General features: G+C 51.4%; 7 protein-coding genes across 7 annotated transcripts; 3 read left to right on the forward strand and 4 right to left on the reverse strand.

The window, feature by feature from the left end:
- Positions 1-12: 12 nt before the first annotated feature.
- On the reverse strand, positions 13-1,568 carry BDP81DRAFT_454958 (glycosyl hydrolase family 43 protein; the record flags this gene model as incomplete). The annotated part of the gene is made up of 2 exons (XM_060593012.1): positions 13-1,164; positions 1,218-1,568. The coding sequence occupies 2 exons, from the start codon at positions 1,566-1,568 to the stop codon at positions 13-15; spliced, it is 1,503 nt and encodes a 500-aa protein (XP_060438948.1).
- Positions 1,569-4,054: 2,486 nt separating this feature from the next.
- On the forward strand, positions 4,055-4,624 carry BDP81DRAFT_333079 (uncharacterized protein; the record flags this gene model as incomplete). Its single annotated transcript, XM_060585644.1, has 3 exons — positions 4,055-4,239; positions 4,294-4,416; positions 4,495-4,624. The coding sequence occupies 3 exons, from the start codon at positions 4,055-4,057 to the stop codon at positions 4,622-4,624; spliced, it is 438 nt and encodes a 145-aa protein (XP_060438949.1).
- A 939-nt stretch (positions 4,625-5,563) lies between these two features.
- Positions 5,564-6,724, reverse strand: BDP81DRAFT_281189 (uncharacterized protein; the record flags this gene model as incomplete). The annotated part of the gene is made up of 1 exon (XM_060583004.1): positions 5,564-6,724. A coding segment is annotated over one exon (1,161 nt), but the record flags the coding sequence as incomplete, so codon positions are not given.
- Positions 6,725-8,078: 1,354 nt separating this feature from the next.
- Positions 8,079-9,025, reverse strand: BDP81DRAFT_440560 (uncharacterized protein; the record flags this gene model as incomplete). Its single annotated transcript, XM_060591523.1, has 2 exons — positions 8,532-9,025; positions 8,079-8,439 (listed from the first exon to the last, which is right to left on the reverse strand). Coding segments are annotated over exons 1-2 (373 nt in total), but the record flags the coding sequence as incomplete, so codon positions are not given.
- Positions 9,026-10,037: 1,012 nt separating this feature from the next.
- BDP81DRAFT_141407 (oxidoreductase) lies at positions 10,038-11,653 on the reverse strand. The gene is made up of 2 exons (XM_060581837.1): positions 10,645-11,653; positions 10,038-10,591 (listed from the first exon to the last, which is right to left on the reverse strand). The coding sequence occupies exons 1-2, from the start codon at positions 11,313-11,315 to the stop codon at positions 10,141-10,143; spliced, it is 1,122 nt and encodes a 373-aa protein (XP_060438952.1). The 5' UTR covers positions 11,316-11,653; the 3' UTR covers positions 10,038-10,140.
- A 230-nt stretch (positions 11,654-11,883) lies between these two features.
- BDP81DRAFT_440562 (lactose permease) lies at positions 11,884-14,211 on the forward strand. Its single transcript, XM_060591524.1, has 5 exons — positions 11,884-12,229; positions 12,288-12,393; positions 12,445-12,806; positions 12,871-13,016; positions 13,079-14,211. The coding sequence occupies exons 1-5, from the start codon at positions 12,170-12,172 to the stop codon at positions 13,974-13,976; spliced, it is 1,572 nt and encodes a 523-aa protein (XP_060438953.1). The 5' UTR covers positions 11,884-12,169; the 3' UTR covers positions 13,977-14,211.
- A 390-nt stretch (positions 14,212-14,601) lies between these two features.
- BDP81DRAFT_385489 (riboflavin transporter MCH5) lies at positions 14,602-16,155 on the forward strand (the record flags this gene model as incomplete). Its single annotated transcript, XM_060586982.1, has 4 exons — positions 14,602-14,785; positions 14,865-15,797; positions 15,866-15,913; positions 15,959-16,155. The coding sequence occupies 4 exons, from the start codon at positions 14,602-14,604 to the stop codon at positions 16,153-16,155; spliced, it is 1,362 nt and encodes a 453-aa protein (XP_060438954.1).
- Positions 16,156-16,251: the final 96 nt, after the last annotated feature.

Genomic DNA, 16,251 nt, shown 5'->3' on the forward strand with positions numbered 1-16,251 from the left:
CCAAGTTACTCGTTAATCGACATTCTCGATGCCCCTCTTGCACTTGACAGGGCCGCCCTCGGGAGGGTACACGACAATACGGTCGATATCAGCACCCTTAAAGTCAAAGCCGTTCCACAACCCACCAATGGTAATGGTGTTGTTCGCGTGCTTCTCCAGAGTCAACTGCAGAGGCGTCGACAGGATAATTCCCTTGTGGCTGTCACGCTGGAATAGCGTCTCAACCTGCTGCTCGTTGCCGTTCACAACAACCGACGCAACACGACGCAGCTGCCACTTCCCGCCGATGCGGTCGGGTGTGCCGCCGGGCTGGTCGCCGAAACCCATGTCGTCCGTGTTCTGGTAGTAGAACGAGACCCACTGCGGCTCGCCGGCGCCCTGGATGCCCGTGAACGTGACGGTGCTGTCGTTGCCGTAGATGCCCGTCACGATGGAGCCGCCGCTGGCAAAGGTCGCTTCCTGCTTGAAGGCTGCGCCGGCGGTGGTGGCGGAGTCGTGGGCGTAGTAGGGCGTGCCTTCGATCGGGGTGACGACGCCCGTCTTGACGTCGAGGTCGTAGACGTCGTGCCATTCTACGTGGACCGACTTCTTGTCGTCGTCGATGACGAGGGGGAGCCAGATGTAGCGGCTCTCCCAGAGGGAGTTAGAGTCCCACTGGTCGCCGAGGTAGAGGTAGGTAGTGACCTCGGAACCCTCGATCTTGAGGGAGAAGCCGGACTGGGAGTTGTACGTGCGGGTGTAGGCGTCGGAGATGAAGAAGGGCTGGGACCAGGGACCGGCGAGGGAGTCGGCGCGGAAGGCGACGACGTTGTTGGGACGGTAGCCCGTCTTGTGGGACATGAGGGCGTAGTAGCTCTTGTCGGTCTGGATGATGGTCGGGGCTTCGAGATCGTACTTGTCGAAGCGGTGGACGACCTCGGTCACGTTTGTGACGTCTTCGTTGAAGGCCGAGATGTAGACGTCGCGGCCCTCGCGGCGGTCGCCGTTGGAGTAGAGCGAGTAGGAGCGGCCGTCCTTGTAGTCGGTGAAGATGCCAAAGTCCTGGGACCAGTTGCCGAGGGGCGCGGTGGCGTCGACGAAGGTGTAGGGGCCAGAGATGTTGGGGGAGGTGGCCAGTCCTTGGAGGAGAAGGCCGTAGGTTGAGTTGTCGGCGTGCCACCACATCTGAGAAGAGTTAGTCGTGTCTTTCACGAAGATGTGAGTCCAAGGGAACCTACGTGATACTCTTTGGCTGGCTCGCTGTAGACGACCTTGGGACGCTGGATAATCATGTTGGTCGAGATGTACGGGTGGCCCTCGATGGGCTCGAGCGCCTTGCCGTGGAACTCCCACGTCGCGAGGTCATCGGAGCTGTAGACGGAGACGCCGCCGCCTTCCTCCTGGCCCTCGATCTTGTACTCGCCGAACCAGAAGAACTTGTCCGTGTCCTTGTCGAGTGTGACACCGCCGGCGTGGGCGTTGACGAGATTACCCTCGTTGTCACGCCATCTGCCGCCTGGGACGATCCACTTGGAGGCAACGAGGGAGGCGAACAGGAGGCCGGACGAGAAGAGCTTTGTGAGCGCCATGGTTGGAGAGGACTTTTGCTGGGACGAGAACGGTCTCAAGGTCTCGGTCTCTCTGGACTGTTTACACCATGGAGTTACAATGCGACTCAAGGTATTTATACCGTCTTCATGACTTCATGGAGACGCCGGCCGAGATGAGCCGGCTGGCATTGGCCCGAAAGCCGAAGCGTCTAAGCCGGGCCATTGAGAGGCGTTGGAAGTCGCGCAAGGCCAAGACCCTTCCAAGAACCACAAGAAAGACTTTTGGGGAGGAAGCAGATGATTGGCCAAGGCGAGATTCCAATTGGCAATGGCACGAGATGGGTGCGGACTGCAGAGAAGGAAGAAAGGGGTGGCTGGGCTAAGTAGAGTGCCAAGCTACAGGGCCAGGGGACGAGAATGAAAAAAACGTGGAGAAACTTCCGCCGTTGAGAATGAGTGAAAGTTGCGTTGGTGCGGGGGAAGCTCCAGAAAGCTTCACAAGTCTTGGGCAACTTCATATAACAACCCCAGTCCTTCCCACAGTTCAGAACTTCAGGCTAACCAAGATCGATGGGCGTGCGGGGTTTTAGCTCGTGTACCGTCGCATCCTTCTATCCCACCGCCTGGAGATTGCGCCTTTTCGGGGATACTTGTCCGCTGGCCATCGATGTCATTTGAGTGCGGTGAAGGCGAGCTGTTGCTAAAGTCTGAGAGAGAATCTTCCGTTGGACCGTTGACCGTTGGCATCGCTCATCTTGTCCTTGGTCCCAGCAGCTTGGCGAGGGTTGCGTTCGGCTCATCTTGACCGGCCGGGTATGCCATGATACGCGAGGCGGGTTGTGCAGACACGAGATGAACTGTGGGAGCCCAGAGAACATTAGCAAATGACAGATGCGACTTTGGTCCAACCAAGCTCATGACATGAGCATTCTGATGGGTCAATTGGTAGCGAGATCCCGAGAAAGAGACATAGAGAGAAGTTTGTTAATTGGAGTCACTGGCACTGGACTCTAGGGAAACATGGGACGATCCGCGCTCGCTAGAACAGTCAGTGACACTCATAATGCTTTGGAGTTTGGACCCTGGGTCTATTGGAGTCCTGGCCAGGGCGAAATGGCCGGGGGGGTCGGGTTCCCGCAGGCTTCTTCCTCACAAGAACATCCCTCACCGAAGAGCGAGTGCCCGTTGCGGGGATCACGTCTGGTCCACGCCAATATAATGGCTTGATGTCTTCTACTCCTCTGTCAAACATATTGGTTTTGTGAGATTTGAAGTGCTGATTCATCTTTCATCAAGGTTGCAAAAGCACCGCAGTTACTGGGAAGCTGGTCGATTGACAATGATACAATGCATCTCGGTGCTGTATCCAAGTCCCGCAACACCGAGGCGGAAATCTTCTGTCATGAACTACGGCTCCAAACATCTCTGTTCGCAAGCAATTCAAGTATACTTCATCAGTAGCCGCCTTGGAAAGCTCCTTGCGTGGCAGAGTTGATATTTATGAGGACGCGGGAGCAAATTCAAGTTGAGACCTCAAGCCGTTGTTGGATGGTATGGTGGGGCAGGGGACCCCTCGTTGGAATCGATGTCTCTACAGCCGAAGAGATGCGAAGTTGGGGCCGCTCGCGGAACACGCAGCAATCGGAAATACTAGATCGAGATCTTTCATGTTGTTTATGAAGATATATCCATCGGGAGGGGCACCTGTAGTAGCAGGTACTAAGTTTTCGGGATGCTGTAGGTCAGACTGATGATGGGGCGGACTGCGTGTTGGTGTGGTTTGTTTCGTCAAGTTGCTAGACCCAACTCTAGAGACTTGCAGCGTTGAGGCACGTCAAAAATTCTTGGACTGAACCGATTCGAAAGTACGCATAGCTCTTATCTATAAACTTGCCTTGTGCCGCTACATATAGGCCCTAGGTAGACAGACTGGAGATGATCTCTTTTGGGGTGGTGAAAGAGCAAGTCTTGGCTGCCCGACTCGTTGAGCTCAAGCTATGAGCCATAGAACGACTAATAGTACTGTTATGATAAACCACTCTCCAAATGAAGCAGACTGCAACGGCTTTAATAATGTTAATCGAGAGTTCAAGAGCCGGGTCGAGCGGGAGATCACCATTCCTCACCGACGAGGCTTAACATGATTCTCCGTAAAATTCTCCGGAACCTTGCCCTTACTGGCCCATTGCCGATGACGACTGATGGCGCCATTGCATCAACCCCAGATTTCATTCGACAGACTGCCATTGGCCTTGTCGAAAGTATGGGAAGCAATATAATCTTGGACGACACACTTTCCCGACGTGGACTTGCTCCGTTGCCTCGGAGTTGACCGCAATATCAATCGGCGAAATTGAGGCTCTCATCCAAGATGTCCTTTACGCGGACTGAATAGAATTGAGTTGATTATATAGCTTGTAGCGTCTCAATGCCATAATTCTATTGTCGGTTTTGCATTCCCGATTCTCGTCAGGAAGCCTACTCTCTACTAGCTCACCATCATGTTGCCTCACTTCACATTTCTCATGGCCTTGTGCCCCCTTATGGCACTGGCAGCCCCCTCAACTCCTGAACTTGATAAGAGAGCAATCACATGTTTGAAGGTCGGCGCAACGGCAACGGCAAAATGGACCAACAGTGCTGGTAAATCATGCACGTTCACCGGTGTAGTCGGAAGCAACTATGGCACCAACCTCGCAGGGTCTGGAGAGTCAGTCTTTTCTGCAATTCCATGCATCTCAACTCCTGCTAATGTAAACACCAGTTACTCCTGCAATGGCCGCTGCGGTGCGGGATGTACTGGAACTGCCGTTGGCAACGTCTACACACAAGATTGCTTCTCTCACGATATTTGCTCATACTTCAACAGCGCCAGTGGCGGTGCTAGGTAAGCAACATGAAATCTCCAAGCGTTATTCACTGGAATGATTGGAGTGGTTCTGACATCATGCTAACTTCATTGAAGTGACCCCAATTGTGGCGCCGCGTACAACGCTGCTGTCGACGATACTGCGTTGGGTGCCCTTAATGGCTGTGGACAAACAAACCCTTCAAATGCGGTATCGAAGCCTTCGACGCAACCAGTCTGCAGTTGAAACTTCAAATGAGAGAAGCGGGTAAAGCTAAGGGGTGTAGCTTACAACCAAGTTTTACACTTGATGACATTGGTGTACAAGTGTTGTAGTACATGTTCACAAATACTCTCTCAGTATTAAGCCATTAGAGTAACACCAATTGATTGAGATCTCAAATTTGAAGTTGATTTGTGGAAATATACAAGTCTGTAAAAGTCTGCGAAAGAGAGTATGGAAGAAGATCATGCCAAAACCAAGAAAAAAAAAAACAAGAAGCATACATGAAACCTTTTGTTTACGCCTTTTCCCCAAACCCCGTTGTAATCCAAGTCTAAGTCTCGCTAAATCAGAAAGAATGTCTATCAAGTCAAATCCATAACTCCACAAACACCAGCCCGCGCATCAAATCGACTTTGCTTAGTTGATGTAGATCGCGCGGAACTGAGTGTTGACGTGCCATCCGGTGCTGGCCAGGGACGGGTTGCCCTTGTTGTAGCAGGTCTTGGTGACAAAGTTGTACACAACCTTGGTGCATCCCGACCTCAAGCGGCACAGAGCGATGCAGGCAAGGTCGCTAGGGATGAAGTACCAGATATCCGTGGCAGGGTTGTTGGTGAAGTCACTGCTGGGGCAGACTTGATAAGTGGTGCCGAAGTAGTTGATGGTGTAAGTGGGAGCCAGACACTTGGTGAGAGCAGTGCCGTCAGCGACCTTGACTAGGGTCTGGAAGGGCGCGTTGACGTTCCAGTTGGAGGCGGCGACGCTGGGGCTGCCCTTCAGGTAGCAGATCTGAGTGGTGGGGTTGTAGACCGCCTTGGTGCAGTCAGACTGTGCCTCACAAGCAGTTGCACAATCAACGTTGGACTTGTAGCCGTAGTAGATCTGAGGGCTGGGGATCATGAAGTCGGTGTTGGCGCAGACAGCGTACAGGCCACCAGCAGAGCCAACGACATAGCTCAATGGGCTGGGGCAGGCGGTGATGGGCCCGCTAGAGACCGCTGTGCTGCTGGTTGTTGCGGCGGCGACGGAGAAAGAGGTGGAAGTCTTGATCGTGGAGGCAGATGAGCTGCTGGAGGTAGTCAGGGTTGAAGAGGTGGCAGCGCGCGAGGTGGTAGATGTGGAAAGAGTGGAAGGAGTGGCGATCTGCGACGTGGATGAAGTTGCGGATGTCGTAGAGGCGACGGCGGCGTTGCCTTGAGGGCAGGTCCATGTGCCCATATCAGCGGTGTAAGAGTACGAGTATGCGTATTGGATCGTGTAAACATCAGAGCCGGAGGTGTATCCCGTGTTGACGGCGTAGCTCTTGTCCCAAGTGCGCGAGTAAAGAGCACAAATCTGAGCCTGGACGACACCGTTCTTGACAAGCGAGTAGCTGGTGAAGAAGTGGCAGTACAGGCCGTTAAAGGGGTTTGTCTCCTGCCTCTGAGAGGCGCAGTCGGCAGCGCAGAGAGAAGGGTCGTACGCTCCGTCGGTGTGAGCCCTGTAAGTGATGTAGCTGTTGCAGTCGTTGGGAGCGTTGATGGTAGCCGTATCAGTGAAAGTCGAGTTGTAGCCAGTGACGGGGTAGTCAGGTGCTGCAAGCTGGTATCCGTTCGAGCCAGCAATGACAACGTGGAAGCTGTTTCTGTATTCACCGCTGTTGGTAGCAGTGGACGGGCCGATGCCAACACCCCAGAAGCTACATTTGATGACAGTGGTGCTTGAGGGGTTGGGGCAAGCCGTGCCGGGATCTTGGCTGGGATCTCTCTCGAAGAAAACGTTGAAAGCCGCGCATCCGGTCATTTGTTTGCAATCAGCTGCGCACAGCGCAGGACTGTAAGTGGCATAGGTCTTGTATCCCATGTAAGCTGAGGCGGAGGTCGCAGACTGGAGGTTCTGGAAGGTCTGGTACCATCCGGCCGGGGTGACGGCGGCCAAAGCTGCGTTGGACAGATCCGTGTCGGCGAGGAAAGCCGAGTCCGTGTCGTTGGTCGGAACCGGACCACTGCCAGCGGGGAGGGCACTGCAGTCGCCGCGAACAGCCAATTTGTTGACGTCCCTCTTTGTGGCTGCAACAGTCTGGTTGCCAACACCGATGGGAACAGCCTGCACAGCCGAGACTGGGATGCTGGCTAGCTCAGAAAGAGACAACAGCTGAGCTGAGGTGGTTGCCGTCAGGGCGGCGAGAACGGTGAATGAGCGCATCTTGAAAGTGGGAAAGATGAAGCTGTCGTTAGTATGCAACGTCAATGATTGTAAAGAAAGAAGAAGGAATGATTGTGAGGAAGGACTGTGATGCTGAGTGTGGAGGAATGAGTTGAATCGGTCGAATCTCTTCAGGGGTTATATACATCTTTCCGCCACGATCACCTCGCGCCAGAGAACCTTGGACTTCGGTTGTCCAACATCCATTTCTTTGAGCCACTGAGAAGCCTCATTCATCGTCTGATTCTCACTCTAGCGACCAGAGGCTAACGGCGTCGTTGCAGAATTAGGCGCACCTCGCTCTCGGTACTCGGGAAGAAATCTTTGACATTCGACCACCGACGCTGCGAACCTGGCTCTTGGGACTCTGGGCATCATACCAGAGCAAAAATAGCAACCATGCGTCAAACTGTAGCGCGGGTGTTTCCTCAAAGACTCCTTGTTTGTCCCGAAAAACGGGTGCTGTCTGAGGATTGTCTTTGACAAAGAAGTGGTCTGGTGTGGCTTGAACGTTCGCCTGTCGGGTATCGTTGATGCTAAGAAGCCTCTAATCCCTATCCCGCTAGCTCGCCGAGGCCCTGCTCGTATTTCACTCTCCGTTGACCTCCACCGAACTAGTAGTGTCATTGGCACAAAGTCTGCGATCCGAAGGCCGGAAGGCTTGCCTTTTTTGTCATGGAAGTCATAAAGTGATATTGACCACGACTATCAGGTAGATTGATCAAGACTAAGAGCGTGAGGTAGATATTGTGATCGATCGTCCAAGGGGAAGGTGGTTGCACGATAATCCTCAAAAACTATGGCATCCAAATTAGACTAAAGAGAGCGTATCCGGCTTGACATCGCGTCACGGGCATCAATGTATCGCTTGGGATCCAACGAGATCGAGGCCCGTCGATCTGGCGTGGCACTGACAGCACAGTATCCGAGTGCCTGGATTCCCGTCCGGCCCCGTCCGGCCTAGTGAACTCGGGCTCTGCTGCCGTATAGTCAACTCATGACAGGTGGGGCTTCCTTAGACTTTGACGGGAACGCCGCTGCACTGGGACATCAAGCTCCTTTCACGCTATTACAAGCGACTTAGTTGACTAACGATCAGCGATCTGCGCTACTGCAGGAGGGTCTTTGAAGAATCTGGATCTCAGCTGTGACTGCAAAGTCAAAATCTTCCGCCTGTTCTGATCATACCACTTTTGGAGAATTCAATAGATCGGTCGAATGATTTGTCTAAGTACTGCTCTTTTTCCCACGTGGTTTATAAATGCCAGATAGCTAGCAATGGCGGGTATAGCCTAGCAGTGCGAGGGGAAACAGACTTGTTGTTTATTCAGCTCAGGGCTGGACTTCCCGATCAATGAACATGATCTACAGACCTCATATAGAAGATTAAGCCTCCAGTCTCATGAATTTTGGCAGAATTCGGAATGGTCTAGCATCACCTCGATCACATCATGTAAGCCACTGATACCCTTCGTGGCAGGCACAGAAGGTTTGAGGGATTCAAGCTACATTCCCGGCCTCCAAGCACGCTTGGAAAATAGGTTGGAGCCATGAAGCTTGTGAGACTTGAAACTGCTCGTACTCCAGTCTTCCCATCTGGCCTGGTCATTCGCGTTTCGGGGCCTGACGTAAAGGAAGGTGAACGGTAAAATGTCAATCCCACGGCTCTTGAGCATATGTGCGAAATATTATTGTGCATGGAAAATGTTTTATTTATTATGATTCTAACAGATGTTCTTTCCAGTGCGGAAACAGAACATATTGATGGTCCGTCTGACTGCTCGCAACAAGTTGCGCCCAAGTCTTGCGCTGATCCTCCAAAGCAGTTGGGCTTGCAGTGGGCGCAAATGTTTTGACACTACAAAGAACACCCAAAGTCAGCATACATCCAACAGGGAAAGAACTTAGAAACATACGCTTTTCTTGGTTCCCTTATCAGCGGGACAGCTGCCATCGGCAGGAGCGCCAGCGCAGAAGATGAATGCGGCGGAAGCGGGAAGGGCAAATTGAAGCAGTGCTGCGATAGCGAGGGTAGGATGGAACAACATGGTGGCTAAAGTAGGTATATGGGGTATCTTCGGTACTAGAAAATGGACAGAAGCAGGAGGTTGACTTGTGTTTCGAAGAAGCTCTACTACTCGATGAATTATCAGAAGGGTGATCAGTAATCTGCAGAGGAGCAAGCTGCTATGTAAATATAGTGAATCTTTCGTCCTTATCTTCAAGCCTCTTTGTTCGGGATATATTGTCAACAAACTTAAATTTCGCATTCCGTGGATCGCGAACTCCATCCGTATGACCTGGTTCGTCCGGAACCAGTTGAGATGACTTGGCTTAAGTGACCGACCATGGGTGGCCTCGTCAAAGCTGTAACTCGTCCGATACATACATTACTCGCCATTCGACTGTTTCGCAGGGGCAGAGGAGAACTCCGTCAGATGAGGATCCTCGAGAGATCTCTGTATGAACCGTGCACCAGGTCATGATCCAACTCCCAAGGTTGGTAAACTTTCTGAGTTATGGAGGTTGTGGGCTATTTTCTCCTTGGATTAATGTATTTTTGACTTCCGCCTACCGTGCACCGATCGGGCTGCGTCACACTGCCGCACTCAATTTCCTGCGATAAGTTATCGCAGCAGCCAATCTGAGACATGTTGACGGCGGTCCCTCCGAACTTGCAAGTATTCATGGCAATCTTGGGTAGCCGTGACCCCGGCCTCCCATGCCCCGGACGCAATATAGTCGAATGGCCGAGACACGATGCGCCCATCTCGACTGCGAAAGCCAAAGTGCTGATGGGAGCTGAAGTTTTGCCTGTCATTGCTAGGCACAGGGCTGCAATCATTGACTAGACCTAAGTGCCTCCAGGCCGCTAAGCGCAGAGACCTATATTGCCCTGCCGCCGTTCAAGTAAAGTTGGGACATGTATCCTACTTTATCAACTAGATAGCGCCGCCATATGAATACGTGCTTTGTGAAGGGTAATAACGAGTATATTGATACGACCCTATTTACCTTGTATCCGCGTAAGATTAAGTCGGAATGAACTAGAGCAAAAGTGAAGAGAGACTGGAGACGCATGTACTGACGACATCTAGCAGTTGATGGGTTGAGAGATTCCGCGGTTTCAGATACTAGAATTACGATATGTAGGCACTTACCAGTCAGAAACAAGGATTAGGTGATTAAAGTCTTCAACTGGAACACTTAAAATAAAATAAAAAAGCGACTTAAGTAGCCGAGGAGTCTTGTTATTTTGAATCACCGCATCAATCATAGCGTTATCAAGTCCACGAGAAGCTTCCTGGAGATTTCTCAGCTATTGCGCCTTTCTTTGATTGAACTACAAGCTTCTATTGGTATCTGCTGGAATCTGCTTGAAGAATCATCTTGAATAACTCGATATCGTTCCTGGCATCTGCTGCACTCGTCTTCGGAGCCTTGCCATTGACGACGCAATCGTACAACTCAAGGAACTCATTGGTGTACGGATCCTGGTACGTCTTCCTGACTTTGCGCTCTTGAAAGCCATCATCCCCGATAAGTTCTCTGATAGTCATCGTAACTGGCAGACCCTTGACGTATGGCGTGTCGAAATCAACGCGGACAATCTTCTCGGGAGAGTACACCTCGATGTGTGCGTCGAACTGCGGAACTTTGCTGAAGCCGGACTCGTAGGTGACGGGGAAGTCATCGTACTTGAAGAGGACGCTGAAAATGCCAGGGAAGGTAAGACAAGCCCCCGCAACACTCTTCGGCATACCGATAATCTCTCTCATGGCAGATAGATCGTGTGTTCCGAGTCTAGTACTTTGTTAGCAGCGAGCCTTACTTTAGTTGACACAACGCCAACATACCCTCCGAGAAGTCGCAGCATCAGTTGAGAATCAGGGGTTACGGGAACTCCAAACTCCTTGGCAAGAGCCTGCTCAGAGATGTCCGACTCCCGCTTCAATCTGTCTTTGGTGTCTGCATCGCTGTAGTCGCTGAATTTCAGCGGGAACGTGCCGGACTGATCGACAAATGTTGAATTGGGTCCGATGATGTCTCTAACTCTTGCGTACTGAATCTTCTCCATGCCACCGACTTCCTTGACTGCGTCGGTGAAAGCAGTGGCGAAACGCCGCATTGTACCAACCATGACCTTCCCCTTGGACTTCTTCTCGGCTTCGATCAAGATATCCAGGTCCCGGAAACAAACAGAGGCCGGCTTCTCAATGAGGGTGTACTTGTCGTTTTTGAGCGCTAAGAGGCCGTGCTCGACGTGGTAAGCATCAGCGTTGGCAATGACCACCACGTCGACATCTGGAGAAGAGCAGAGTTCGGCTGCATCAGCGGTCGTCTTGGGCGGTCCACCCTGCACTTTTCGGGCGCAGTGCTCGAGAGCTTGTTGTGAAATGTCGCATAGGTACGTGGTTTGATAGCGATGAGAGAGGAAGTTTAGATTGGGAATGTGTGCTACCTGGGTGATCTCGCCGCACCCGATAATGCCAACCCTGAGGATGGGTGTTTGCTGCTGGGAGGACATGTCTGAAGACGTCTTTATTGATGTAGGCGCAAAGTTGTTGGGGCCTCTCGATCTAGATAGGCTGCGGATAAACCGGGACTTGAAACTTCAACGATTCTCGTCAACTTTGTTCAACTTTGTTCAACTTTGTTCAACTTTGTTGTTGCCTCAGATCTGCCTGCTCTTGCGATATTGAAAGGCGGTCGTGACGGCTTTTGTAATCTTCTTGAGCTCCTGTGGATACGGGTCCAGCAATGTCGTCAGCTTGGGCTGGATTGTTGAGCCCCAAATATCATTGGACACGTGAAGATGGATTTGAGACCACTTTTGCTTTGGTAGCTTTATCCAATGATGTCTCGAAAGAATTGGAGAAGCCACTGTATCTCAAGATGGACAAGCTCCGATACTCCCCGAGACCGTTTAGACCAGACTGAATGCCCGCGGAGTATCGGAATAACGCCAAAATTGTTAGTGTCAGGTCTAAGGTCACCTAGTTCGGTCAAGGACGCGTCCCAAAATGTTGCACACCGTGACGGTGCATTCTTCCCCGCACACTTCCCTGGTCTCCGACTCCCCGAGAATATCCATCCCGAGTTCCGGTCACACTTTTACCCCATGGGGATGGACCGGGGTCATGAAGCCGTGCAGAGCTACCGAGAATCTGGTCTGATCTGGACTCTAGGCGGGGGCTGGAAAACCTGGAGTTGGTTGCATGTGTTGTCGACGGCTCTTCCAAAATATATGAATAGCATGGTATCTCGTCGTATTCTCAGATTTGGGTCATCATTGATGCTTCAATCAGGAGCCTGCGACACCTCTGCCAGCAACCCAACGGCGACAACCTCGAAGATCACGCAGAAATTTCAACCTTCAAGATGGGCGTATTCTCGAAGAAAAAGGGAGCGGAGCTAGCCGTGGGGTCGGCTCTTGCAGCTGTCCGTAAATCTTTTTAGGATTGTTGAAGTTGAGAAATCATTGACACAAAGCACACAGGTTCTACCCGCGAATCCCAAGCCGTGGTACTTGACGCCTCACCTACTCAAATTGAATCTGCTGTTGCTGGTGCCTTTGTTCTCTTCTGCATCTGTAGGCTACGATGGTATGAAATCTGGACACAACTTGTTGATGCATTCAAACTGACTGAACAAAGGCTCGATGATGAACGGCTTGCAAACCCTTCCTCAATGGCGCCAATTTTTCGGAAATCCTGAGGGTGCTATTCTCGGTCTCATGAATGCTGTATATCCTCTCGGCAAAGTTGTAGCACTCTTCATCGTAACCTACATCTCGGACAGATATGGGCGGAAGCTCCCTCTGGTTCTAGGCTTAGTAGCTTGCATTGGATTTGCCATCTTGCAAGGCATGTCTAAAGACCTTCCTAGCTTTGTCATAGCAAGAGCTTTGCTGGGGTTCTTCACGACTTTCATCAGCCAGCCGAGCCCTATTCTGATTACTGAGTTGGCGTACCCTACCCACCGCGGCCGAATTACAGCTTTATACAACACATTCTTCGTACGTTGAGTCATCGTGAAGAACCCTGCGAAGTTGCCAATCCACTAACGACCGTACTGTGTAGTACTTTGGCTCCATATTTGCTGCATGGTGCACGTTTGGAACCTTCAAGATTGCGTCCACATGGAGCTGGCGAATTCCGTCTATACTGCAAGGGGCAGTCCCCATCATCCAACTCATGGGTGTTTACTTCATACCTGAGTCCCCTCGGTATGCCTTCTGACTCTAATCTCAAGTGTACATATCATAGACTTGCTAACCTGTCCCTGTAGCTGGCTGATGCGCCGTGGTCGGAAGGACGAGGCTAGAAAGGTTTTCGCCGATTGTCACGCTGGCGGCAACCTCAATGACCCTCTCGTCGACTTTGAGATGCGCGAAGTCGAACTTACTCTGGGAGAGGAGGCCGAAGCCATGTCCCAGTCATCTTGGCTCGAACTTGTGCGAACCCCTGCCAACCGAAAGCGAACACTCATCGCCTGTATTGTTGGCTTCAGCTCCCAGTGGAATGGGGTCGCAGTGGTCAGCTACTACTTGAGTCTCGTGCTCAACACTATCGGCATTACTGAAGTCAAGGACCAGACTTTGATCAATGGAATGCTGCAAATCTTCAACTGGATCATTTCAACCTTCCTCGGAGCGCTCATGGTAGACCGGCTGGGTCGACGACCATTATTCTTGATCTCCACGGCAGGCATGCTTGCGAGTTACATCGCTTGGACCGGATTGACGTCTCACTTTGTCGCCAGCCATAACGAAGCAACTGGAAGAGCAGTCGTAGCCTTCATTTTCATCTTCTACTTCTTCTACGACATTGCTTGGACGCCGCTCCTGCAAGCCTACCCTGTGGAGATTTTCCCATACACCCTTCGTGGTCGCGGCTTGTCGGTCACATACATCACTGCCTTCACTGGTCTGATCATCGGCAATCAGGTCAATCCGATTGCGATGAAGGCGATCGCATGGAAGTACTACATAGTCTTCTGCTGTATTCTCGGAGTCTTGTTTGTTGTGATCTGGTTCCTTTTCCCCGAAACCAAGGGTCACACACTGGAGGAAATTCGTGAGGTCTTCGAGGGCAAGTCTGCGAATGCCAAGGTCGAAGACGTCGAGGGCGGCGAGGATGAAGAGACTAAGAAAGATGGCAAGATCAAACAGGTTGAGCTGGCATAATTGATGACTGACATCTCATGATCTCAATCGGGCGCACGTATTTTTCAGGCTACAAGTCAAGTTAGGAAGTTTTCAACGGGAGAATACAGACAGTCCAGCTACAATGAAATGCAATTTAACTCCAGATCAACGAGCTCGAGGTTTCTATGGTAACCGTGAGTGATGTTCACAGTCGAAGACATCGGCCCATTTGCCAGCCGCAACTCAAGGCTTAGTTGCATCGGCGGCGTATCGGCGGCGTAGCAGTACTCGATGAGCCTGGGGGCAAGAATGTGAGAAAAGGAAAGAAATGATATGGTTTGAACAGGCGACAGCTGGAAACGTCGTCCCGCATTCCACACTATCGCAAAAGACGAGGGTGGAGGAGTCCCGCATTAGAAAAGGCCTCGTACAGGAGAAGCTGGAGGTAATGCCAAATGAGGCAAGTGTGTCAACCGATGGTGACCCAAAGCCAGCTTAGTATGCACGCCAACTCCGCCAACTCCGCTTCTACAAGGCCTTGTCGGGTGAGGTCAGGAAGCCGGAGACTGTCTTCTTCGGCATCCGAAAGCTTTCTTTGTTGAGTTAAATGTAGATGATCGAGTCTGATAGGAGACCTAAGATTTTGCTTACACCTCCCGAAGCCATGTCTTCCCTAGTCCAAGAACACGAACTGCGCTCTGCGAAGCCAGGTTCCTCAGAGCAACCATTGCAAGACAGCAATGCGACCCAACAAGAGCCACATCAGCACCATGTAGTGGACGTTGAACATCGGAACTCGGCGTGGGTCTGTGTGCTCGGATCATTCTTATTTCTCATGCCTTCTTTCGGTGAGCACATCCGCTTTCCGGGGCACCACCAACGTCTTTGGAAATGCGTGGGAATTGGTACTAATGCTCAACCTGCTAGGCTTTATGCAATCGTCCGGGGCAATACAGTCGTTCCTCTTAGAGAATCAATTAAGAGACTTTTCAGCCCGAGATGTTGGCTGGATTACAGGGGTTTACAGCTTTCTCACGATGTTTCTCGGTATTCAGGCAGGGCCACTGATGGACGTTTACGGGCCAGGGCTACTTGGACCAGTTGCAGCTGGTATCCTCGTTCTAATGTTCTTCTTACTCGCCGAATGCGCAAAGTTTTGGCAATTCTTACTCTGCTTAGGCGTCCTGGGAGGTATCGGTAATGCTATTGCTACAACTGTAGGCATTGCTGTGATTGGAAAACTCTTCAATCGTCGCAAGGGACTAGCACTCGGTATCGCCCTGTCTGGCTCCTCTACTGGCGGGATAATATTTCCGTTGGCTCTTCGACAGATGTTCCCCATGTGGGGATGGGAGTGGTCGATGAGAGCCATGGGAGTTTTAGCTATCCTTATCATGATCTTAGGCATTGTTTGCCTCCTTCCTTTCGAGAGGCTGCATGCTATAGTAAAGAACGAGGGAGTCGCCACGGAAAGGAGTAGAAAGAAGGCTGTGATGGACTTCTCTGCTTTCAAGTCGGTACCTTTCTCGCTCATCTGCGGCGCCATAGCGCTTCTCGAGTTTGTCATCTTTGGTGCGACGGCAATACTTCCAACCTTGGTGGCTTTGTCGGGGTTCTCAATGGAGCATGGATTCAACATGCTAGCTATCCTCAACGGATTTTCGTCTCTTGGACGTATTCTTCCAGGGCTGGTAGGGGATCGCCTTGGACATTACAATATCCTCCTAGTCATGATCATTTTCACAATTGTTTGCACTGCCGCAACGCTCACCGCATTTGGATCGACCCGGATCGACGCCTTATATGCTTTCTCGACTCTATGGGGCTTCGGTACTGGATCGTTCTTGTCACTTGCGCCTGGTAAGTTCAAGTTGTTGGCTACTTGGACAAGTTGTTCTAGTCTATCGGCAACTGACCGTGGATACCAGCCTGCGTGGCCAAAACTTGTGAGCCGAAAGACTATGGAAGATCCTATGGTACGTTATACTCTCTTCGTGACCATGCTTGGTGTCTTCTGACAGGCCTAGGGACGATGAACTTCGTCATCAGCTTCTCACTTCTCTTGACGATGCCTATTGGCGGTCAGATGCTAGAATCTCTTGGATCTACTGCCTTATCAGGACTCTATCTTGCAGTTGTGTTTGCTGGAGGTACACTAGTCTATGCAGGACGCTCTGTTGTAGTGGGCTCTTGGGCCAACTTTAGAGAAAGGATATAGATATTAGATATCTCTAAGTCATGTATTGCATTTTGAGATTGGTGCAGCGAGAGGTGGGTAGTCAAGCCCAACTCATTGAGTATCTTCATCGTGTTG

This window comes from Colletotrichum phormii, assembly GCF_030913505.1.
Source record: "Colletotrichum phormii strain CBS 102054 chromosome Unknown BDP81scaffold_32, whole genome shotgun sequence".
NCBI lineage: Eukaryota > Fungi > Ascomycota > Sordariomycetes > Glomerellales > Glomerellaceae > Colletotrichum > Colletotrichum phormii.

Bases quoted from the DNA above. Each gene is read 5' to 3' on its own strand.
- BDP81DRAFT_141407 (XM_060581837.1), bottom strand. From the start codon at position 11,315: ATGTCCTCCCAGCAGCAAACACCCATCCTCAGGGTTGGCATTATCGGG. The intron at 10,592-10,644 runs GTATGTTGGCGT...ACAAAGTACTAG, and splicing joins ATGCTGCGACTTCTCGGAGG to ACTCGGAACACACGATCTAT.
- BDP81DRAFT_440562 (XM_060591524.1), top strand. From the start codon at position 12,170: ATGGGCGTATTCTCGAAGAAAAAGGGAGCGGAGCTAGCCGTGGGGTCG. The intron at 12,807-12,870 runs GTACGTTGAGTC...CGTACTGTGTAG, and splicing joins CTTTATACAACACATTCTTC to TACTTTGGCTCCATATTTGC. The intron at 13,017-13,078 runs GTATGCCTTCTG...CTGTCCCTGTAG, and splicing joins TTCATACCTGAGTCCCCTCG to CTGGCTGATGCGCCGTGGTC.